The sequence below is a fragment of the Eublepharis macularius genome, chromosome 13 (assembly GCF_028583425.1).
Source record: "Eublepharis macularius isolate TG4126 chromosome 13, MPM_Emac_v1.0, whole genome shotgun sequence".
Taxonomy (NCBI): Eukaryota; Metazoa; Chordata; class Lepidosauria; order Squamata; family Eublepharidae; genus Eublepharis; species Eublepharis macularius.
The window spans coordinates 62371197-62395918 of NC_072802.1; the positions used below are offsets into that span (position 1 = coordinate 62371197).

The following is a 24722-nucleotide window of genomic DNA, read 5'->3' on the forward strand; positions in this document are numbered from 1 at the left end:
ACATTCCATTAAGCGTGGGGAAATTTGGGGGGGTGTTTTGTCCCTGTTCTTTTCTTATTCCTAATAATGACATGCTTTGTAAACTGCTCTGCGTGGGCATTAAGTTGTCCTGAAGGGCGATGTATAAATTGAATGTTGTTGTCGTTGTCGTTGTCGTTGTCGTTATTCTCTGAGGTAATTCAGCTGGGGGTTACCAGGGGTTGAACTTGGGATCCTGTGTATGAAAAGCACATGTTCCATGATCCGTCACAGTGCCACACCCCATTCCTTAAGAGCAAAGTATTAAATTCAGTGAATCCAGGTCATGTTACGCTGCAAGATACAAACTGTGCTTTTGCAGCAGCTCTATCATTGCAGAAAATCAGCGAAGCCAAATGTTAGTGTTTGGGAGTGGCTTTTGGCTTTTCTAAAAAATGCCTTAAAAAGAAGGGATAGATAAACTGGAGCCTGCTGTCAACATATCTCGCTTCCTGGCTTCATCTAATGATATGAGGCAATAGGATATTTTGCTTCAGGGTGAATGCTGTTTACCTATGGGGTTCTAGAAACGAAAGTTCCTTTCTGCCACTGTGAACTTCACTGTTTAATTGGCATGGCTCTTCATTCGGCTTTGCTTGCCTCTGAAGGTCCCAGGTATCAGCCAATCAATGGTACGGCCTCATTTGGAATACTGTGTACAATTTTGGTCACCACCCCTCAAAAAGATATTATAGCACTGGAAAAAGTGTAGAAGAGGGCAACTAGAATGATTAAAGGGATGGAACACTTCCTCTATGAAGAAAGGTTAAAGCACTTGGGGCTCTTTAGCTTGGAGAAATGACGACTGAGGGGTGACATGAGAGAGGTTTACAAGATTATGCGTGGGATAGAGAAGGTAGAGAAAGAAGTATTTTTCTCCCTTTCTCACAATACAGGAACTCGTGGGCACTCAATGAAATTGCTGAGCAGTCAGGTTAGAATGGATAAAGTACTTCTTCTTCAACCAAAGGGTGATTAACACATGGAATTCACTGCCTCAGGAGGTGGTGGCAGCTTCAAGCATAGACAGCTTCAAGAAGAGATTGGATAAACATATGGAGCAGAGGTCCATCAGTGGCTATTAGCCACAAGGTATAGATGGAACTCTCTGTCTAGGGAAGTGATGCTCTGTATTCTTGGTGTCTGGGGGGGCAGTCTTTGGGAGGGCTTCTAGTGTCCCTTCCCCACTGGCAGACCTCCTGAGGACACCTGGTTTTTTGGCCACTGTGTGTGACACAGAGTGTGGAACTGGATGGGCCATTGACTTGCTCCAACATGGCTTCTCTTAAGTTCTTATGTTCTAATGCTAGAGGTCAAGTAGGAGACTGATGGCATTTAAAATGCTGGTTTCCTTAGGGGGGGTCCCTGGTTGCCTAGCAACAAGTAGGAGCACCACTGCATCAGTACCATTTTCTTCTCACCGTTGAGGCCATCACCATCTTGGAGACCTCTGGCTGTTTCGTTATCCTCCCCAATTTGTAGAGAACTATCAGTTATAAATATTTCACTTTTCTGATTCATACGTGTGGTGGGATTTCAAAATGAGCAAAAGGAGACTTGGCATGAATTATTCAGGTCTGAGGGAAAATAGAGGGGAAATTTTCATTGCTTGGCTGTGGCAGATGGATGGAAGCAACCGGGATCGAAATCCTAAACATGTCATGCCTCTAATGAACACTGCATTATCTGTGCCCTAGGGTTGTTAAGAGAAATACTCTTATTATTACTGGGCTTATCTATCGCTCTTCTGGACAGATTAGTGTCCCACTCAGAATGGTGAACAAAGTCAGTGTTGTTATTATCCCCACAATACAGCTAGGAAGCTGAGGCTGAGAGGGAGTGGCTGACCCAAGGCTACCTGCAGAGCTCATGGCAGTAGTGGGATTCAAACCAGCAGAGTGCTGGTTTACAGCCCAGCCACTTAACCCCTGTGCTACAGCAGCCCTATTACCTTTTGCCCTAAATCAGATAGCCCAGGCTCACCTGGTCTCCTCAAATCTTGGAAGCTAAGCAAGATCAGCTCTGGATAGTACTTGAATGGAAGATAACAACAACAACGACGACATTCGATTCATATACCACCCTTTAGGACAACTTAACACCCACTCAGAGCAGTGTGTTATTATTATCCCCACAACAATCATCCTGTAAGGTGGGTGGTGCTGAGAGAGCTCTGAAAGAGCTGTGCCTGACCCAAGGTCACCCAGCTGGCTTCAAGTGGAGGAGTCGGGAATCAAACCTGGTTCTCCAGATTAGAGTCCTGCCACTCTTAAACCCTACACCAAACTGGCTCATTAAGGAAGTCTAGGGCTGCTATGCAGAGGCAGGCAACAGCAAACCACTTCTGTACCTCACTTGCCTTGAAAACGCTACAGCATCACCGTAAGCCAACTGCAACTTGATGGCAAAAATTTTTACCTCTGTAGAAAAGCAATCCTGTATATGCAGTTTTTTGCATGTCAGTGAAGTGCCCTGGTACATATGTGCATGACTTAAAAGTACAACACAGTGAGAAAGATTCCCTTTTTTGGCACTGTGATCTATGGAGCTGTTGCCTTAGTATGCATCACTATGAGACAGCAAAAAGGAAGGTGCTCGTTCATCATTTATATATGATATACTTAAACACTATATTGCATTTTAAAAGTGAACAGTATGCATAGAAAACTTATAAATTCAAAAGTTAAAAAAGAAACAAAACAGGACAAAAATATTAACAAATATATAAAAATAACAACATAGGGAACGTTCACTCATCTTGGGTCTCTGAGTAAGAAGTGAAGGATCTTGACCTTGATGAAGTGAATCGGGTAGAGGATCTCTCAGTGCTTAGAGGAGAAACTTCCTAGGAATTACCTTGTTGAGTCTTGTGGAATAAAGGTCAAATGGTAAGGATTTAAACTTTAGAGGGGGCATGACAAAGGTTTATAAAATTATTCCTGGAATAGAGAAAGTGGAGAGAGAGAACTTTTTCTCATGCTCCCGTAATACTAGAACTTGGGTGGGGGGAACCCAAAGAAGTTGATAGGCAATAGTTTCAGGATGGATGTAAGAACATAAGAAGAGCCCTGTTGGATACATCAACTGAAGGCCAAGCTACAAGTGACAAATGACACTTGAACGGCAAGTGTATTTCTCCCTGTTCACTTGCCCTCCACCCAATCCACTTGCTGTTCAAGTGTCATTCGTCACTTGTAGCTTGGCCCTGAGTAGTTCATCTTGTACAGCATCCTGTTTCACAGAGTGGCCAATCAGTTACCCCAGAGAACCAACAGATAGTTCACAGAGGTCAATACCAAGGAAAACAGGAAGTCTTCTTTCACCCCATGAGTGGGGAATTCACTGCCAGTTAGGGATCCCAGACCCCCCGGTGGGGGCAGGGGATCCCCCGTCCCCGCTCCCCCACCCCGCCCCCATTTACCTAACCGGCGGGGGGCACGCACCTTACTGCAGGCTCCCTCATGGCTCTGTGTGCTCCCATGCACAGCAGCCACCGGGGTTGGGCCCGTTTTGGCCCGGATCGGGGCAGCTGTGGAGCGTGGGAGTGCTCCTGTGCTCTGCAGCGCCTGAAAAGGGGCCCAATCTGCAGCAAAACAGGCTCGTTTTGGGGCACTGCAGAGCGCAGGAGAGCTTCTGCAGTCCGCAGTGCCTCAAAAACAGGCCCATTTCAGAGTGGATCAGGCCCATTTTGAGCCCCTGCGGAGCCTGGATGTGCTCCCAGGGGCTGTGCGCTGACATCACTTCTGAAGTGACGGCATCATGCCTGTGGGGGCGTGCACGCACACCCCCTCTCCCCCAAGGTAAGTGCCAGGCCCCTATCCCCCCCCCGGAGGTTGAGGGGGCCTGGCAACCCTACTGCCAGTGGATATAATGATGGTCTCTAGCATAGTTCATTTTAAGAGACGGTTAGACTGATTCATGGAGGGCAGGTCCATCTACATTCGTAGAGCTCTTCATAGATATTAACTCAATCATTTTTACAACAACCCTTTGAGGTAGGTTGTTACAAGCCCCCCACCCCCATGGTGCAGAGAAAGGTTGAAGAGGATACAATGGATTGTCTTGGGCCGTTTAATTAATTCATGGCTGTGGCGTGATTTGAACTGGAGCTTTCCTGGCTCATATCTCACCTACTTGCCGAATTTAGGCAAACTCTGTGCTTATTATAGTTTGCTGCAATGTGCTTTAAGTATTCTTAGAGCCCTCTGTTAGCAGTATCAAGGTCTCCAAAACCGTGAATTAGTTTTCAGCTCTTGTCTCGATGTGGAAGTAGCATTTAACCCATAATATATATATATAGATGGGGTTGCCAATCGCCTCGTAAATGCAGACTTTAGTCCTACCTCTCAGAGCATCTTTGCCTATTAGTCATTGACCTTCATGATCTTCTGATATTTGTTTATCTTCTTCCAAATTATCTCTTGTAATTAGACTCCATAGTCTCATCTCCGGGGGCAGCAGGCTTCAAATGAGGATTGCTTAAAAGCAATTACATTTTGATATTGGAGATCTGTACACATAAATGTAGTATCGTTTCCAATTAAAAATAGTAATGAATTCTGTGTCCGGAGAGACGGCGGGCTAAACAGCGTGGTTGTGTCTGGTTGTTCTGCTGGGAGGCAACAGAAGCACATGCTCAGACTTGTGTGTGATTTGATCGATTGTGTGGACATTGTGTACACCTGGGAACGGTCTCAGCTGGGGTTCGAGCCAGGAATCGGCTTTGACTACTGGGACTGAACTCTGAGAGATGGCCGTTCCCTCTAAGCTTGGCATTTTTCTCATCACTAATAGGTGAATAAGCATAGCTCACTGCCATGCCTGCAGAAGCCTTTGCTTAGAGCCTGTTGCTTTGCATCTGACTATGGCTGCTTCCACACACGTTGGATAATCCACTTTCAATACTCTTTAGTGAACATTTGAAACTGATTTTCCATGTGTGGAACAAAAAATCCACTTCAAAAGGGTTGTGAAAGTGCATTGAAAGTGCATTATTCAACGTGTGTGGAAATGGCCACTATCTGTGCTCCATTAAGTACAAATGTAGCAGAAAACAGGTTATATAACTGGCTAACAACAACAACAACATTCTATTTATATACCGCCCTTCAGGGCAATTTAACACCCACTCAGAGCGATTTACAAAGTATGTTGTTATTATCCCCACAACAATCACCCTGTGAGGTGGATGGGTCTGAGAAAACTCTAGAGAGCTGTGACTGACCCAAGATCACCCAACTGGCTTCAAGCAGAGGAGTAGGGAATCAAACCTGGCTCTCTAGATTAGAGTCACGTTGCATCAGAACATGGTGGTCTACACAGTGGAAGTTGGTGGCACTTCTGGAGTAGGCTGAGACCCAGTTTCACAGGCAACATTTGAATATCCCTTCCTCAAAGCCCAGATCCAAAATTACAACATCATTTTTCTCAGCACACACCTCTAAAGTACATTGCCTGTGAATTTGGGGCTGGATCTAAATGTCATTTTCTGCCAAGAGAGCCGTTTCCCTAATGTAAGTTTTCTCCCTCGCACTGAGTCTTCAAAATGATTCTCCCGAGCAACAAGAAACTTGGGAACAATGTGGGGCAGACCAGTGAAGTGGGTATGGCAGACCAGTGAAGTTTTCCCCACCTTCTAAAAAAGGTAAAGGTAGTTCCCTGTGCAAACTCTGAGTCATTACTGACCCATGGGGGGGACGTTGCATCACCGTGTTTTCTTGGCAGACTTTTTACGGGGTGGTTTGCCATTGCCTTCCCCAGTCATCTACACTTTACCCCCAGGAAACTGGGTACTCATTTTACCAACCTCAGAAGGATGGAAGGCTGAGTCAACCTTGAGTCGGTTACCTGAACCCAACTTCTGCCAGGATCGAACTCATGTTGTGAGCAGAGCTTGGACTGCAGTACTGCAGCTTACCACTCTGCGCCACGGAGCTCATCCCCACCTTCTAGCAGTGGGAAACAATCGTACAACCCCCGGTGATTTCATTGGACCATCATGGCTAAGAGCCATTGATCAATCATTAATTTATCAAATCATATTTTAAAGCTGTCTTTGTTTACAAATCTGAAGGTATACCTTCTTATTTCTTCCCACAACAGGCTGACGTCCAGTAACTTGCTGCTCCATGGGTACATCCCTAGATGTATTGCATGGGAAAGGTAGTGGTGTGTGGTGAGCACACAGACATATTTTGTGATGGAAAAGCAGACCATTCACTCTCAGCAGGGATGGGGGCTTGGGTGATTCTGGCCAAGCAAAGCCGATTCAGGCACGTGGGTCTCAAGATGGCAGCTCTGGTTAAGATTCGGGCTTTGTGTTTCCATCTCCGTCAGCAAGTTCCATATTTCTGGCTTTCTTTAACTAAGCTGCTCTCTTGAGATTTCAATAAGACTATTTTGCGTGGATGTCGTCAACTGCTCTACCTGTGCCAGCCAAAGGTTTTCATTTTTCTCTAACCGCAATTTCAGTGTGCTGGGCCAGTAATGAATTCCGTGACCCTTCTCCCAATCTCTGTCCTAGGGACTAGACAATTTCTGGATGCCCTCCAATGCAATAATTTCAGGGAGCCATTCCTTAGTTCTGGATCTCTTTTTTCATTAAGCAAAGAGTTCGTGTAAGATTTATGATTCTTGATGGAAGAAGCAGACTGCACAGTTTGAGCAAGCAAAGTTCTTCAGTATCTATCAGGTGACTAGGGGATGGGAGAAAAACCAGATTAAGGGACAGAAGCACCCTATATCATCCTTCATTCTGTAGTACTTTGGACCCCTAACCTTAAAGCCCTTTTGCCAGCATTCTTGTTCTGGAATAAGTGCAGAAAATTGTACTCATTCAGAGCCTTCTATACCATTCACTATGAGAAAATGATATAGAGTTGGGAGCTTACACATGTAGACAGGGGTCATTTCGTAGAAAAAGAGCTGGAGGAACTCGTTAGCATAAGTCATTAGCATAACTCATTAGCAAATGCCACGCCTCTTGCCATCACCGGAAGTGTGTCATTAGTATCATTGATTTGCATTTGCCACACCCCCTGACATCACCTATGCTGGCTGTTTTGGACCCAATCCTGGCCATTCAGGGACAAAATTGGGCCCAAAATGGCAAAAAGGGGCTCAAAATGGCTGAAAAGGGGCCTAAAATGGTCAGGGTCGGGCCACTGATGAGTGGGAGAGTGATCCACCACCCGTCAGAGGCCCGATCCAGGCCATTTTGGCCCCAATCCAGGCTGAAATGGGCCCAAAATGGCCGAGAGTCGGGTGGGCAGGGCCACCTGACATGTGACCTCTTTGGGGAACTGCCAGAACTGTGTTCCTGTGTGTTCCCCCTCGAAATGAGCCCTGCATGTAGAAAGAGGGTTAAGAAGATTATACATGGCAAAGAGCAAACCTTTTCCCCCATATTAGCAGTCCACACAGGACAGACCGAAGAAAGTAATGTATTTATGGAATTTGCTACCACAAGATGATCTGATATGACCATTAACTTAAATGGACTTGAAGGACTTTATAGTTACATTCAAGTTCCATTAACAGCTATTAGCTAAGATGAACGTGTAGTGCTGATGTACCACTGAATACCCGCTGCTAGGAGACAATTGAAGGAAAGGGCTATTGCCCCAAGTTCTGCTTATGGGCTTCCTGGAGGTATCTGGTTCACCTGCGTGGGAAATAGTTTGTGGAAATCGATGGGTGTTTTTTTTATGATCTTATATTCTTACCAGTCTGCTCTGCCCCTGAAGTTTGAAGAGTATTGTTAGACTCGAAATGTTCTTCTTTATGGAATTGAAGTGCATTGCAATTGTAGCCCAACTTGAGGAGCCCTTTCAAGTGTGATTTTCACATGATGTGGTGGCACTACTACCATAAAGGTGACATCAGAAGCCCAGGGCCACGTGGGAGGAGCTCAGAATCCTCCTGGCAGTTCCATCTCTCCTGAAACCTAGAATGATAAATGGTTTAGGAAGGAACTCCAGTGTGACTTTGACATGGCCCAAACTTCTTAGATTACCTGAGAGTTAGCAGAGAAGTGCATGCTGCTGCAGTTCTCACATCCTAAAGGCCCTTTGGCTTCTCCCTCCCCTTGCTCTTCATCTTTCATAGAGCAGTGGTTGCCTCTCTCAACATCACCAACCTACACCTTAGCATCACCACTCAACTCCCCAACATTCTCAGAAACATAAAATCATTGGAGGCTCGTAGTACGTACCACCAGTAGGAGATCTGATATGCAGCCAACACTTCACCCAAGCATGCAAGCATTTCATTGTCTTTTGCATATAGTGATTTCTTTCTTCTTCATTACCTTGGACAAGTTAGCCAAAGACATCACTAGGAGTAAATCCAGATTGTTTAAATTGCTCAAGGAAGTCTCTTCGGTGAGGTTGTGCTGGCGGAGTGCAATATTGCAACTGTATTTCCTTGCCAGTGGTGCCCTGTCAATCACTCCAGGCATTGAGGCGTGCGGGAGCTACGAACAGTGAGGAAAAGCTCCAGAATCTGAATTCAGGCTGGAGAGGTGCCTATTATTTTTTTCGAAGCAAGATGTGATTACCAGCATGAGTGACTCAAACACTAGATTTCGGTGTAAAACACATGAAATCCTCATAATTATGTATGGCTGAGCAAGGCCACCTAGCCTTCTCTCTCCCCAGAAAAATAATAAGCTGCTTGATACCCACTGCAGGCTGAACATTTGATGCATTGTGTCTTTGTTCTTTTCTTGGTACAGCCACCGTGGTGCTGTGAATAGTCTTACACAGTTAAATGTATATTGTTAAAAAAAATTGTTGTTAAAGAGACATTGTCTGCTCTTGGGAAAATGCAGCCAGAATTGTAGGAGCTGATCTACGGGCTACTGATGAGAACGTGGTCTTTGAGGAATTAGACACAATGCACTGAGGTCCCTTCCAACATGGATCTGAACGAGTGAGTTGATCACAGCAAGCAGTGTATCTAGACACTTGCAATATCCCTGGCCCTAGAAAACAGGCATTTGTCTTATTCAAACTCTTTCGACTTCTCTAGAATAGCTCAGCTGTGCCACTTAAGGATGACACATAAGCACCCATTTGCTTTGACCTTTGCAGGGAATGAGATGTGGCATGACTCAAGACACAGTAGTATTTTAGTCTCTTTCTCTTTTGATTTTGTGATTCTAGTGAAACAATTCAACCACTATTAGAAGCCACGTACAACCAAACAACGTCTTTAAAGATGTGGCCATCTAACGGGAGAATTTGCTAATCTCAAGATTCTTGCAACTTCCCTCAAAAATCCTGTAGATGATAGATGGACTCTCCATATTCCTGGTGTGTTTTACATTAGGAGAAAATTTGGTGACTATTGATGGGATCAGTAAAATCCACTGCAGGGTTTTATAGACTGTAATCTTTTTTAAAAAATATGCATAGGTATTCACTTTTCTTTAGTAATAATGCTATAGAAATCCACCTGAGCAGGAACTGCCAAATCTACCTATATTGTTAGCTGATTTTAACTCTTTCAGAATTGGATGAACACCTTTAAATGAAATCAAGTTCTCAGGACCAGATGAATTTCACCCTAGGGTACTAAAGGAACTTGTTGATGTAATTGTGGAGCCTCTGTTTATTATCTTTGAGAATTCTTGGAGAACAGCCAAGGTGCCAGAAGATTGAAGGTGTGCAAATGGTGTCCCCATCCTCAAGAAGGGCGAAAAGGAGATAATTATCATCCTATCAGTTTGATGTCCATACCTGGAAAGGTCTTGGAACAAATCATCAGTCAGTCCTTGAGCATTTAGAAAAAGGTAGCTGTGATTACTAAGAGCCAGCATGGGTTCCTCAAGAACAAGTTAGGTCAGACTAACATCTCCTTTTTTGAGTTACTACTTTGGTGGATCAGGAGAATGCTGTGGACATACTTTATCTTGATTTCAGTAATGCTTTTGATAAGGTTCCACATGATATTCTTGTTGACAAGTTGGTAGGATGTGGTTTGGATCCTATTACCGATAGATGGATTTGTAATTGGTTGACAGATCATACCCAAAGAGGGCTTGTAAATGGTTCCTCATCTTCTTGGAGAAAGTGACAAGTGGAATGCCTCAGAGATCTGTCCCAGGCCCTCTGTTGTTCAACATCTTTATAAATGACTTTGATGAAGGAATAGACGGGATGCTCATTAAATTTGCAGATGATACTAAATTGGGAGGCGTTACAAACACAGACAGAAGCAAGATTCCAGGTGATCTTGATAGGCTGGAAAACGGGGCTAAAACTAACATAATGAATTTCGACTGAGATAAATGTAAAGTCCTGCATTTAGGTAGGAAAAATCAAAGGCACACTTATAGAATGGGGGAGACCTCTCTTGGCAGTAGTACATATGAGAAGGATCTAGAAGTCTTAGTAGATCATACGCTGAACATGAGTAGACGTGGGCATGAAACAACAACAACAAAAAAGAACTATGAGGTTCGTGGATTTTCACGAACTAGGAACTAGACATGGGCATGAATGGGGAAAAAACCCGAACACCCTGTTTGTTATTCATTGCCATCCATGAACAATGAACAACGAACATGGACAAACATGAACTGTTCCCGAACATGTTTGTTGTTCATTGTTCGTAAGGGCCAGAACCACTCCCACCCAACCACCCCCACTTAGCCCCCCTCCCCTCAAACCCACTTATCTGGCCCCTTAAAGATTCCTTTAAACTATCAGCTGGCAGGCGGCAGGGGGGAATCCTGGCAAAAACAGCAGTGTCTGCTAGCAGCTAGTTCGAGGGGTTACAAAAGTGTCCTTCCCAATGTCCAATACCCACCAAATTTGCAGAGGACATAGTCCTCACTGTCCTTTGAAGATCCTCCAAGTTTCAGAGAGATTGCACACCAGAAAAGGCATGATCCATGGGTCCCCCCTTTGACTGTCATTTTCTCCTCACAGTGGCAAAAACAGGACTCTCTGCTGGAAGTACTTTGAAGGGTTAAAGCCAGAAGGAAAGCCAGAAGAAGTTCAGACAGAGTTCAGTCCCTGCCTGTTGCCAGGGGAATTGATTGGAAGGTGCCAGACTGTCTGGCTTGACAAACAACTGACAAAGGCAATGAATGAAGCTTGCAACAACCACTTGTTTGTTTAGAATAGGGCCTTATGAATGGCTTGTTCGCGAACATGGGTTTTTTTTCCATTCGTAATGCTGTTCGTGCTCATGTCTACCAGGAACCGCAAACTGGCACGGAACTGGGGCCAGTTACGAACCATTTTGTGATTCGTGGTTCGTGGTTCATGAGGTTTAAATACCCCCTTCTGGCTGCTTAGCAGCGGCAGGGAAAGGGGCATTTAACTGTTTAAAGGGTCCTTTCCTGCCTTGCAAGCGGCAGGTCCCTTTAAACTATCAGTTGGCCGGGCGGTGAGGGGGATCTCCCCCCTCGCCACCTGCCAGCTGATAGTTTAAAGGGACCTGCCAGTGGCAGGGCTCTTTAAACTGCCCAACATATCAACAAAATTACAGAAGGTCTCAAACAGTGTAATCCTAGTGACTGGGACAACCCAAAAGTAAACACAGAAGGGGCAAAAATTCCAAAGCTAAAACACAAGCCCAAATGCATGGCGTTATTGCAGACAATGATTTCATTGTTTCTTTTGCAGACCAAATTGTCAGGAAAAAAGCTCTATTTGGTCACTTCCTAATTCCTAAAGCATCAACAATGATCATTTTTGATGTGCTTACAGAATGCAGAAACGCACTGCTGATGCCCGTACAGGGCTGGCTAGTTTATTATGAATGCTGTGAGCATCTTCTTTCATAAACAAGAGGACGTATTCAGTGCAGTTCAAGTGGATAAGGGGTAGCTACTGGCAATTTCCTAGAAACGAGGAGAATAACTCAAGGAAACCAGAATGTGTGTCATTACTTGGGCTGCATGTTTGAAAAGGAAAAGCATGCCAATTTATTTCCAGCCAGGGGGAAAAAAAGAGACAATTTCTTATGGGATGCTATTAAGATTTGGACAGCTGAGAAAAGAATGAATCTATGGACAGATTGCAGACAAGTGTGAGCCAGTGCAATACAGTGGTTAGAGCAGGGCTTTATTTCAGTGGGAATGCAGGGGAACGGAGTTCCGGCACCTCTTGAAAATACTCGGCATTCGGCAATAGTGCTTGGAAATATTATTTCAAAGAATCCCGTGTGTTTCCTCCTCATTTCCCTCTTGAGAGTTCTGCCACCTCTTTTCCCAACCCCCACCCCCACCCCCGGTTTAGAGTATCGGTTTGGGATCTGAGTTCAAATTTGCACTGCATGATCCTGAAAATGATGAGTCTACAAAGAATTTCCTTCTGATGTTCAGATACTGGGTGATTTACCTCTGTAGTACAATTGTGTTGGGATGGATGAAAACGTGGAGAAAAATCAATACAAATAGGTTTTATTTTTACATTGATCATTTTGCACGTCACATAAATAAAGCGGAAAGTGCATTTTAGACTTTTCCTTTCCCCTTGATATTGCATGGGGGAGCGTCATAGTTCACCAAGGGCACCAGAAACCCGTGGCTGGCTCCCTACTGAATCTTCCTTCCAAATGTACCGCATTTCTCAATTTTGTAGAATCTAGTCATTAAGTGATGACTATCCATGATTAGGTCAATAGGCCACTTTGTCTAGCCACAGAGGCCAACCAGATGCCCCCAGGAAGCTCACAAGCAAGAAACAAAAGGAATAAGCTCTTCCTTACGTTGCTACCGCAGCATCTAGTATTCAGAGACATTCTGCCTCTCACCCCAGAGGTTCCTAGCTGTCACTGCTAATAGCCATCGATGGATCTCTTCTCCATGAATTTGTCGAGATCATCTAAGTGAGTGGCCGTGATCACAATCTGAGGTGAGGAATTCTTCCTTAACTTAGCTGTGCCCTGGGTGAAGGAGGTACTTCCTTTCTGAGTCATCTGCCCATCGGCTTCTTGTGAGTTCTTCGTAGATCTAGCAATTTGCGGGAGGGAGGAAGGGCACGCCATCCATTTTCTTCACACCTTGTATCTTTTCCTACACTTCTATCATGTCCCCCTGTAGTAATTTGTTTTCTGCATTTCAAAGTGCCAATCTGTTAAGCCTTTCCTTGTAATATCTGTCTGTCCATCCGTCCGTCCGTCGGTCCATCGGTCCGTTGGTCTGTCCGTCCAATGCTTTTTAATATTTGAAATGTTTTTAATGTTTTAATGTTCACCACCCTGGGGACCCTGAAGTGGATGAAAAAGTGCTGATAGAATTGTTTTAAAGAATTAATAAATAACCCCTCAGTCATTTGTTTGTCCTTTTCTATATCTTTCCCAGCTCCGTTGTATTTTTTGAGAATGGACGGCCGAAATGGTTTATCATATTCCAAGTGTCCCACACAGTAGATTGACGTAAGGAAACTACAGTACTGTCCATCTTCAAGTTCTCTGAGTGTCAATCAGCCTCACCTATTGCAGTGCCAAGGGAAACTTTCCTTCCCTTTGCTTGCTGTGCTTGTTTTCAGTGTTCAATCTCCCCAGAGTGTTGTGAACACACTTTTCCTTCCTGCAGTGCTTAGCAACACAATGCATTCTAGGGAACTGGACTTGGAGAATTTTTCACATCCTGCTCGTAGATCGAGATGGGTAGCCATGTTTGTCTGTCTGTAGCAGTAGAAAAAAGCAAGAGTCCAGTAGCACCCATAAGACTAATTTTTAGTCTTATAGGCACTACTGGGCTCTTGTTCTTTTCTACTGCATGCTAGTGAACCGGTAAAGATATCTCAGAATAATGCCTGTGAGGTCTGGAAGTATCTTTGGGAAAGGCTATAGAAGAGCATCGGTTTTGCATGCAGAAGGTCCCAGGTTGAATCTCCGGCATCTCCCAGTTGGAAGGACCAGGATGGGACAACCTCTGCCTGAAGAGACCCTGAAGAGCTGCAGCCAATCAGAGTAGACAATACTGGCCTTGATGGACCAATGGTCTGATTCAGTGTAAGGCAGCTTCGTGTGAATCTGTTTGCTCGGCAAAGCCAAACGGTAATGCCTTTGCCTTGTTTATTTGTCTTGAAGGAAGTGCTGCTGGAATTCATGATCAGACTGACTCCGTGAGGATTTTGCTTCATATTTAGAGAAAGCCACTTGCTACCCTCAGTACCTGATGAGGAAGAGCCCAAGAGGCTCTATACACAGACGGGATCATTTCCTCAATAACATAAAATAAAATTGAATTTATTTCAGGTTGATCGTCACATTTTCCCTGAGTTTATTGAACTGTAGCTCGCAGGCACAGGGGATATACAAAATATATCTCTTGTCGTGTGTTCGTTTTTCATATTGTTGTTGTCTTTTCTTTTTCTCAACAATTTTTATTTTATTGATAAATTTAAAATTCCATTAAAAAGGGAGAAGAAAAGAAAAAGAAAAAAAAACAGAAATAGGGGGGGAAAGTATAAAAAGGAAAAGAGAACAGAAACTAGAAAAAGTGATACATATATACAAAATCATCTCAATTTTCTCTACAACTCCTATAATACCCTTACAAACATTATACTTATAGTCCTAATACCTCAAAATTTACCTTTTCTATATCACGCCCCCTTTCATTTAATTTTCTCCAATTTTATCTTTTTAGAAATCAAATCCACAAATCATCAGTTCATCTTTTCCCGTTTCACACAGGAAGTCAATAAGGGGTTCATAACGTCTTTCTGAACCTTTTTCATTTGATCAATTTTCAGCATTGGTGTTCCCACTGTGTATCTTGCTGCCAGTTTTTCACCAATTTACACCATTGACTACACAGAGCTTATTCTTCAGTGTGACTTGCAATAGCTCTCTGGATTCTCCATTAGAGGACTATCCCATCATTAACTTCCTTTTTAGTTGGAGATGCTGAGGACTGAACCTGGAACTTTGTGCACGCAAAGCATGTGCTCTGCAGCAGAGTCGTGGTGTGGTACAATGTTTTGGACTAGGATCTACAGATCTGGGATCAAAACTCCACAGTGCCACGACGGTTGCAGAAGGATCTTGGGCTTCAGTACCTCTCAGCCTAACCTAGGCCGATTCCAGATGACTAACCGGAAGGCGCTTCATGCCGCCATGTTCCGGATCGTGACGGGGAAAATGCGATATTTTGCGTTTTCTCGCGCGAGTTTGGCGCGACATCGCGCCAAACTCGCGCGAGAAAACGCAATATTTTGCATTTTCCCCGTCGCGATCCGGAACATGGCGGCATGAAGCACCTTCCGGTTAGTCATCTGGAATCGGCCCTACTTCACAGAGTTGTTTATGCAGATAAATGGAGAAGAAAGACCCTGCGGTCCTTGAAGGAAAGGCACTCATCATTGTATTAGAGGGCTAGAAATGAAAGAGAGGGGTGTCTAAAATAAACCCAGCGTAATGAAGGAAACTGGTGGTTTATTCAGAATGATCAGTTTACATTGGAAATGTTGGGAACAGTTTTGATGTGTTCATGTAAACCACTTGAATATGTGGTGTAGAGGTTAGTTTCCCAGACTAGGGGTGGAAACACATGAGATGAATTACACGTGAAGATCACAGTTTGGGTCATGCAAGCTTCCCTGGGAGTGGTAGTCTTATCCTCCCCCCTCTACAAGCTCCTGGAGAGCTGAGCTGAGTGGATTTTCTTACAAAGAACAGCCGCTCAACTGGACAAATTCTCTGTTTCAAAAAAATCCATCCACTTCGGTTTTCCTTCAGAAGCTCAGAGACAGGGAGGGGGGGTGGAATCCATGATGCAATTCCCTGCCAGGAGAAGAAGACTGGGAGGGACTGGGTTCTCTCTCGTTTGCAAAACACCTCGGCTTTTTTCCTGCCTCTTGTTACATCACTCCCCACCCCTATCTTGAGCTCCCAGAGAATTTTTGAGAAAGAGAGAGAGAGAGAGAGAGAGAGAGAGAGAGTCCCTCCAGTTGTGATTCTCCCCAGCTGAGAATTACATTAAGTGGCTGGGTTTTTTTAAAGACTACATTTCCCAGGGATCCTTGCAGGACCAACGTGCACCCATGTGTCTAGTGTGGTTCCACTCTAGGTTTCACAAGACCTGGGTTTAAATTCCCACTCTGCCATAAAGCTTTCTGCGTGACCAGTTGCACTCTCTCTCAGCCTAACCTACCTCACAGGGTTGTTGTGAGTATAAAATGAGGAAGGAGTACAAAAGAGTATAAAATGTCTGTCACCTTGTGCTCCTTAGAGGAGGGGTGGGATAGAAATGTGCTAGACAAATACCTTTTGGTGATGGTGGGATTCCACCAGAAGGTGGCAGCACACAAGACTCCAACCAAATGCTTCTGTGAGCTGTCAGGGGAAACAGGGGTAGTACTAGGCCACCCACGACACTCTTTGGCTGACTTTAAGCCACTCAGTCTCTCAGATTAACCTATCTCACAGGATTGTTGTGAAGGTAAAATGAGGAAGGGAGAACAACATACGTCAGTCTGAGGTACCTGAAGGAAAGATGGGACCAAACACACAAATCATGGGTTGGCTCAACCAGCTTCTCAATTGATGAAAATGGGAGGAGGGGTTCCCCACCGGCTACCTACAAATAATAAATAAACAAACAAACAAATAAATAAATAAAATTCATTAATTAAGGTAAGTAAATTTAGCTTATTTATCCGTTCACTCTTCCCTTGTGAGACCATCTTTCAGTTCTGCATATTTTAGAAGCTTCTGTTTTCTTTATGATATATTTTAATTGCTGTATACTGCTTGGGGAACCAGTCTTGACTGAAAAGCTAAATAATAATGTTTTGCTGTAATGTTTCTATCACTTGTAACTGCAGAAGATGATTGATGACTTTTTAAGAGCCCGAGTCGACCTGACAATGGGAAATCCTTCATCCGATCTAAAGATAGCCACGGAAGAGGGCTGTATATGTCCATGGGCAAGGGTGGCCTAAATTGTACTAGAGCCAGGCTACTGGTTAAGGGGAAGTTAGTAACCATGTATTCTCCTTCCCAGCACATGTTAGCTTTGAGAGGCCTTTAAATTAGGGATACTTTTTAATGTGATTAGATGCCTCAGGATATCAAGATAGACACTACCTTAGTTGGTTTTACAGGGACTAGACATATGCATGAAAGAGATTTCCATCCGAGGATGTTTACCATGATCACAAAATAGAGCTTCCAAATTCAAAGGCTGTATATCTCTGAATATCAGCCCCAGAAGGCTTTGGCTTTTGCTCCTTGTTTGTAGGCCTTTTGTGGACATCAGGTTGGTTATTGTTTGAAACAGAAAGTTGGCCTAGATGAACAACTCGTCTGATCCAGCACCGGCCTGATCTTACATTTTCTTGCGTTCTGCACCAACTTCAAGTTTTTGTACCTGCATTGCACCAAAGCTGAACAAATACAATTTCAAAACAGCTCTTCTTTTCCTACATTCTACTTGTTCTCAATATTTTCCATTGGGAAAGATATATCTCTCAATTTTTTTGTAACATTTTTGGAATGATTTTTCACTGCTGGTACTGCATATTGGCTCCAAAAGTCTATAAGGAACATATAAAACGTATACAGATTTTTAAAAACTGTTCAAGGAATGCAACAAAATGCCACACTGGAAATTAATAGAAAGAGAAATGAAAAGGTTGATGAAATGATGAACAGATAAAGAAACATGGTGCAGTCGACATTTCGTGATTCAAATACAGCAAATGATGTCAGGGGGAGGGTTAATAACCTGTGTTCCCCCCTCCCTTGCTGTGTCCCGATCTGATCCAATTTGGGGTAGTGGCTAAGAGCGGCAGGACTCTAATCTGGAGAGCCAGGTTTGATTCCTCACTCGTCCTCTTGAAGCCAGCTGAGTAACCTTGGGTCAGTCACAGCTTCTCGGAGCTCTCTCAGTCCCACCCACCTCACAGTGTAATTGCCATAAGGATAAAAATAACACATTTTGTAAACCGCTCTGAATGTGGCATTAAGTTTTCCTGAAGGGCAGTATATAAATTGAATGTGATTATTATGATCTATACTCCCCAAGCCTTTTAAAAAAAAATACATGGGAGATCTGATAGGGCTGCCAGACCCCCGGTGGGGGCGGGGGATTCCCTGCCCCCATCCTCCCACCTCTGCCCCCACCTACCTGGCCAGAGGGGGGGTGCGCACCTTCAATGCGCACCCCCCTGCAGTGCTGCGCACCCCCGCGCACAGCAGCAGCCAGGATCAGGCCTGGATCGGGGCCCCTGTGGAGCGCGGGAGCATTCCTGCGCTCTGCAAGGGCCCACAACGGACCCAATCCACACCAAAATGGGCCCGATCCACGCCAAAACGGGTGCAGATCGGGCCCATTTTGACACGGATCGGGCCTGTTGTGGGCCCCTGCGGGGCACAGGAACACTCCCATGCTCCACAGGGGCCTTAAACGGGCCCGATCCATGCCAAAATGGGCCCAGATTGGGCCCATTTTGGCGTGGATTGGGCCCGTTGTGGGCTCCTGCCGAGCGCAGGAACGCTCCTGCGCTCTGCAGGGGCCCACAACGGGCCTGATCCGTGCCCAAACGGGCTGCGTGGTGACGTCACTAAGTGACACGCTCTTGGAGGAGCGCGCACATGCGCGTTCCGCACACGCGCACCCCCCCCCCCTTCCTCAGGTAAGAGCCAGGCCCCAATCTCCCGCTGGGAGATCGAGGGGGCCTGGCAACCCTAGAGATCTGACCACAGACCTCTCACCACCTTGTCTCCTTTGGCCCTAACTCTCTGAAACTCTAAGTGGTCTCATGTCATCGCAAAAAAGCTGCATTTTGTTTATGATGATACTGAATCCAAAATGTCCTGAATGTCAGTAGGGAGCACACGGGGTGGGGGAGAGGAAGCCCGCCGCCTCGAAGTTTCAGGCTCATCATGAACAAATTCTGGCTTGTTTGTGTTGTCCAAATGCCGCTCCAAAGGGTGTACTCTAAGAGGGCCCTTTGTGTGTTACCAGGAATAAATTAAGCAATTAATAGTTCCGGTGGATATTTTAGGATCTACACCCACCCACAGAGGAGGCAGCCTGCTCTATGTCATTTACTGATTTAGCCTTTGAAACACCCTCAGCTGCGGTGGGTGACGCTGGTACATTTGTTAGTATTCAATCACTCCTGCTTCACAGATGGAGCAGAATTATCTGCTGTCTGAAGAGGTTGCCTGTTGCCTCTCTGTATAAGTTTTTTAAGGCTTGCACCTTTCCTTTCAAGCCAAAACAGCCTTCTGTGTGAACTGCTCATCCTTACTCTTCTACGCTCTTCAAATTTTTTTTTCAGGCAGAATAATAAGGTTTGTCTCCAGCTTTAATCAAGAAGAGAAAAATGTGTCTTGGCTAACAGAATTTTGGGAATGGCAGCTGTAAAACAGCTTTCAACTGATAATATATTTCTGGTATTTTCCCTCCAGGTTTAGCCAAACCCATGGGATTAGTTGAAGGTCCTGGAGGTTTGGGTCAGGGAGGAATGGCTGCAACCCTGAGAGATGACAGCCACGAATCTGAGACTAAGTATGAAGAATATGGATATAATGCCCAGCTGAGTGATCGGATTTCACTGGACAGGTCTATTCCTGATTACAGGCCAAAAAAGTAAGTATAGCTTTGACACTGCCGTTAGAGGAAACAATTCTGGTTCTTGTTCTCATCTTGAAATTGTTCTAAAGTGGTGATTCCCATTTGGTAGAAACTTAACAGGTGACAAGCTGGGAACCAATAAGGGGAACGGTGATCAGTTAAGACTCTCCCACATGCACACACTGACTCTATAAACTCACAAGGGCTCAAGCCAACCAACTGCTACCCACCTCTCAGCTTTCTGTGTCTCCTGGAGCATGCTCAGATTATTTTGACTCCCCCCCCCTTTGAGCTAATTTACAAAACTTATATTTTTCAATGTATTTGGAGAGTTCCATGACCAGGCAAGGGGACATGGCCAGGTTCCAGTATAGTTGAACCTGCAGGCTTAATTCTTCCTCTGAGTCACAGGTGCTAACGTGGCATTCCTTTGCTTTTTTCCTCCGCCTAATGAGGATCTGTAAGGCCTAAGCAGGCATAATTCATGGTAGCTAACAAGGCAGGCTGAAGCTGTCTTTTGGATAGGGTTGCCAGTTGCCTGCGGGGTCGCCATAAGTCAGCTAAGACATAGCACTTTCCACCACCACATCAGTGCCGGTGCACATGTATGCTCCTTTACACGATTAAAAAAAGTCCCTTGACTTTGGCTGACTGGCTAGGAAAGGGTCTTCTGCTGTTGGCAGCAATTGACCCCCAGTAGGCTAGCCTCTCTAGTAAAACTGACAGGTGAGTAAAGCTTTGTCAGTTTCACTGCTTCCTGGTTAGCTTGGGACACTACCTCCCTACTGAAACTGACATGGGATAAATGCCTTGTCATTTCTACTAACTGTTGATCGTATTGTATTTTTGCTCTGTGAATGTCCTAGCCAGGGCTTTTTTTCTGGGTGGAACTCAACTCCCAGGACTGCACAATGATGTCACTTTGGGTCAGCTGGAACAAGGGGGGGAGTTTTTTAAAGTTTAAATAGCTGTCAGTGAAAATGGTCACATGGCTGGTGGCCCCGCGCCCTGATCTCCAGAAGAGGGGAGTTTAGATTGCCCTCTGCACAACAGTGTGGAGGGCAATCTAAACTCCCCTCTGTCTGGAGATCAGGGGGCGGGGCCACCAGTCATGTGACCATTTTCAAGAGGTGCTGGAACTCCGTTCCACCGTGTTCCAGCTGAAAAAAAGCCCTGGTCCTAGCTATTGGTTGTATTTATTGGCTTGTAGTATGTAATTCGCCTTGGATCTCAGTGAGAAAGGAGGACAATAAACAATAATGATAAATAATAATTATAATATTTATTACTATTTCTAGGACATACTGGGTTTGGGATGAGTGGTTGGAGGGATCATTGGACTCATATTTAATTGTCATTAAAACATAGTTGGAAAAGTCCTGTGTAATCAGGATATTTACTCTACTTTCAGTACAATTCTAAGAAAAGCTACTCCAGCTTTTTGGAGCTAATTGAAGTCAATGGGCTTAGACTGGACTAACTCTGGTTAGAATTGCACTGTTTGTTTGGAATTGCTATAAAGAACAGAATAAGAGATCCTTAATTATAGTCAGAAAGGCCCTCAAACATTTTTCCCCTACTGCACGACATACGCATTTACAAACCAATGTTACTGTAGCATCGTATTCTCTCTTTTGACATTACAATGATATGTTTAAATTTCTTTTGCTGCTTAAGTACTGCTTTTGCTAAGTGCATTTCAAAATATTTCTCTCCTTCTGATATCCTCCAAGAGAAGCATCCTCCTTCCATCGTCATTGAAATGACAGTCTGTAATGTCTTAATGCAACCAAAGGAATGCAGCAATTCTAAACTGCTCTCCATAGACAAGACTGAAAAGAATACTTAATTAATTTTCTAATAATAATCCTCTGTTTTAAAATCCCCATTGGGGATTTCCCAGGCACAGCTGAAAGTTTAAATAAAGTACCTTATTATGTGTGGAGAAAAGTTAAGTCAAGCACGACAGATCTTCTCAAAGAGCTCGCTCCAATTTAAATAAGATGTGAGGCATTTTTTAGGTGGCTGAGAAGAAAAAGTGCCACACAACAGAATCCAAACAGATAACTCCCTTAGATCCTAGGGGTTAGTTTAAGAATTGGCGCATACTAATATTGACATGCTCCTGGTAGAGGAGGGAGCTGAAGCTCAGTAGGAAAGTATCTGATTTGCATGCAGAAGGACCCAGATTTAATCTTGTGTATCTCCAGGTAGTAAACAATGTGTAAGATCTCTGTGTGAGCATCTGTTTTGCATACAGGACTCAGATGTAATCTTGTGTATCTCCAGGTAGTAGGTGATGTGTAAGATCTCTGTGTGAGCGCTGATGAAGAGAGCTGTGGTTCTCAAAAGCATATGCCTTGATAAAGTTGGTTAGCCTTAAAGGTGCAACAGCTTGTTCGGGTTTTTTTTTTCCGTTCGTGCCCATGTCTAGTCCCCTGTGCAAGCACCGAGTCATATTGACCCATGGAGGGATGTCACAACGTTTTCTTGGCAGACTTTTTGTTACGGGGTGGTTTGTCATTGCCTTCCCCAGTCATCTACACTTTATCCCCAGGAAACTAGGTGCTCATTTTACCAACCTCGGAAGGATGGAAGGCTGACTCAACCTTGAGCCGGCTACCTGGACCCAGATTCTGCCGGGATCGAACTCAGGTTGTGAGCAAAGCTTAGACTGCAGCACTGCAGCTTACCACTCTGTGCCACAGGGCTCCAAGAGGTTGTGTAATAGTTCTGTGTATAAACCACAGAGCAGTAGCTCAGTGGTAGAGCACACACTTTGCATACATAAAGTCCCAAGTTCAGTCCCTGATGTCTTCAGTGACAGGATCTCCAGAGAAAAACTTTTCCAGCCTGAGTCCCAGGAGAATCATCGCCCAGTCAAATTAGACAGTGAGTAAGGCAGTTTCTTGTATGTCATAGGATCCCTATGAAAGGCAGTCATCACTTGATGTTACAGATTTCAGTCAATGAACTAGTTGCATATGTTTGGACTAGACCTTAGTGATGGTTCTGCAAATTGGCTCAGTTGAAATGTTTTGCATTGGAGTTGGCTGGAAAACGCCGTTTCTGATAACCACTGTCCAAGCATCCCTTGGTACAAAAGCCAATGAACAATGAAATTGCAGACAGTCCTTAGATAATGCATGACCGAGGAAAAGTATTGCTTTGAGTAATGCAAGGAATAGTTCTGAAAAGAAGTAAAATCCGCAGCTATACCGAGCAGAGAAGTCTTTCTGGGAAATCACCCTGCACATTGACTCTTTTGGGGGGGGGGAACGCCAGATATTTCACTGGCCTTTTGTAGACCCTCCGCAATAACAAAGGAATTGGATCTCATGGGGCTGTTCCAAAGCATCATCTGTGGCTCATGCAAACCAGGGAGGAAAAATTTAGGCAGACTCAGTAAATAGACTCCTGAATTTTCAATTCAGAGGTTTAATCAAATCAGCCAAAACAATGGATAGTAGTGAAAACCACTCACTAAGAGCTTGTGCTTTAGGGATTGGTATTCTGGCTTGATTCTTCATGATGTTTTTTAAGATGCCATATAGAAGATGGCAAATGCTTCTCCATCCCCACCCAATAGGAACCTATCTTCCACTTTGGTTAGATGGGGTTTCCAGTGCTCAGTTCCTGAATACATGGATGGATGTACTGTAAGTAGTCGGCCCTGGCATCCGCCATATTTAATAGCTGTTTGATAGCTGCTTGTGATACAATAATCATAGGGGCTCCCCAGCCTCAGGACACGTTTTGCCCTATAAGAACCAGGGCTCTGGCCCCATTCAAACCATGCATGCTCCTTTAGGGTCACTGTCCCTAAGACTCTCTCACGGGACATTTGAAGCTCTTCTGCTATGGACTACCCTACTCTCCGGATAGGTAATTATTGCCCTGAAATTCCTCAGATCTATTTCCCCTTCACTCCTCCTTTTCCTAGGCATCTTGTGCATTTGTGAACAATCTCTTGTGTGTGCATGTGAGTTTTCTCTTTTTAATAAAGATAATCTTTTATTTAAGATTGCCAGTCTTGTCTGCTCCTTGGGGAAGGGACCCCATAAATACCGGTGGAGCTATCCCATTGTTATCCTTCTCACATAGCCTTCCTCCTTGCCTCTAATTCCCCCATTTACTTGCAAGGAGATCCATTCCTGGTAACAATATGAAGCTGTCTTTCAGTGAATCAGGCATTGGTCCCTATCCCCTACTTCTGACAGCATCTCTCCAAAATCTAAGACAAGTGTTTTATCCCAGCCCTGTTTAATTGGAGATTGAATTTAGGACCTTCAGCATACAGAGTATGTGATCTGCCATTCAGCTACTGTTCCTCCCTGCATACATTTGAGTAATATCCAGGAAGGAGGTGAGAGGTTATATCCTTCCACTCCACTCAGCTAAGTGTGGGGTTTTCCCTCTGCCCAAGGAGTCTTCCTCTGATGGAAGAGCCACTGGAGGGAGGACTTTTTCCATTGGATGAAGACTCCGTAGACTGGAGAACAGCTCAACACTTAGTTTAGGAGTAGAGATGGGCACGAACCAGGGAAAAAAGTGAACCATGAAGTTCACGGTTTGTCACTTTTCATGAACCATGAACTTTCACAAACCAGCCCCGGTTCATGAATTGGTTCATTTTGGTTCATGAAAATGTCACTTCCGGGCCAGTAAATCACCACTTCCAGGTCAGTAGAAGGTCTGAAGGAAGTCCATCCCCTGTTGCCTAGGAAACTGATTGATCGGTACAAGGCTGTCTGCAGTGATGAACTGAAAAATGAACCAAGCGAACCAGCCTAAAGTTCATGGTGGTTCGTCAGAAATGGGATCTGACAAACTGCTGGTTCACGAACCATGAACTGGCCTGGTTCGTCACGAATTTTGGTTCATATTTCGGTTCGTGCTCATCTCTACTTAGGAGCATGGTGAGATGCAATCTAAAGACAAGTAGATTTTGGCACTGCACATCGGTTAAGGCAACCCTCCCACAGTGTGTAGGAGATGCTACCCTGCCACTTCTTCCTAAGTTGTTTCAGGCTAGGGGAGCTTTCAAGCTTTCCTCATCCCAATTCCCACTGGCTTTTGGAGTTGCCAGTTGGCCTGGTTTCCTTTCCAAAGTGGAACTGCTCCGTTTGGGATGCTCCATCATTCACTGGCT

At 44.6% G+C, this 24722-nt stretch overlaps 1 protein-coding gene across 1 annotated transcript in view; it reads left to right on the forward strand.

Moving 5' to 3' along the window:
- Positions 1 to 24722, forward strand: part of GALNT9 (polypeptide N-acetylgalactosaminyltransferase 9) — a 246630-nt gene that overhangs the window by 38884 nt on the left and 183024 nt on the right. Inside the window, exon 2 of the mRNA XM_054996830.1 lies at positions 19405 to 19585. Coding sequence (XP_054852805.1) covers positions 19405 to 19585 — 181 coding nt within the window. The remainder of the gene's footprint in view (positions 1 to 19404; positions 19586 to 24722) is intronic.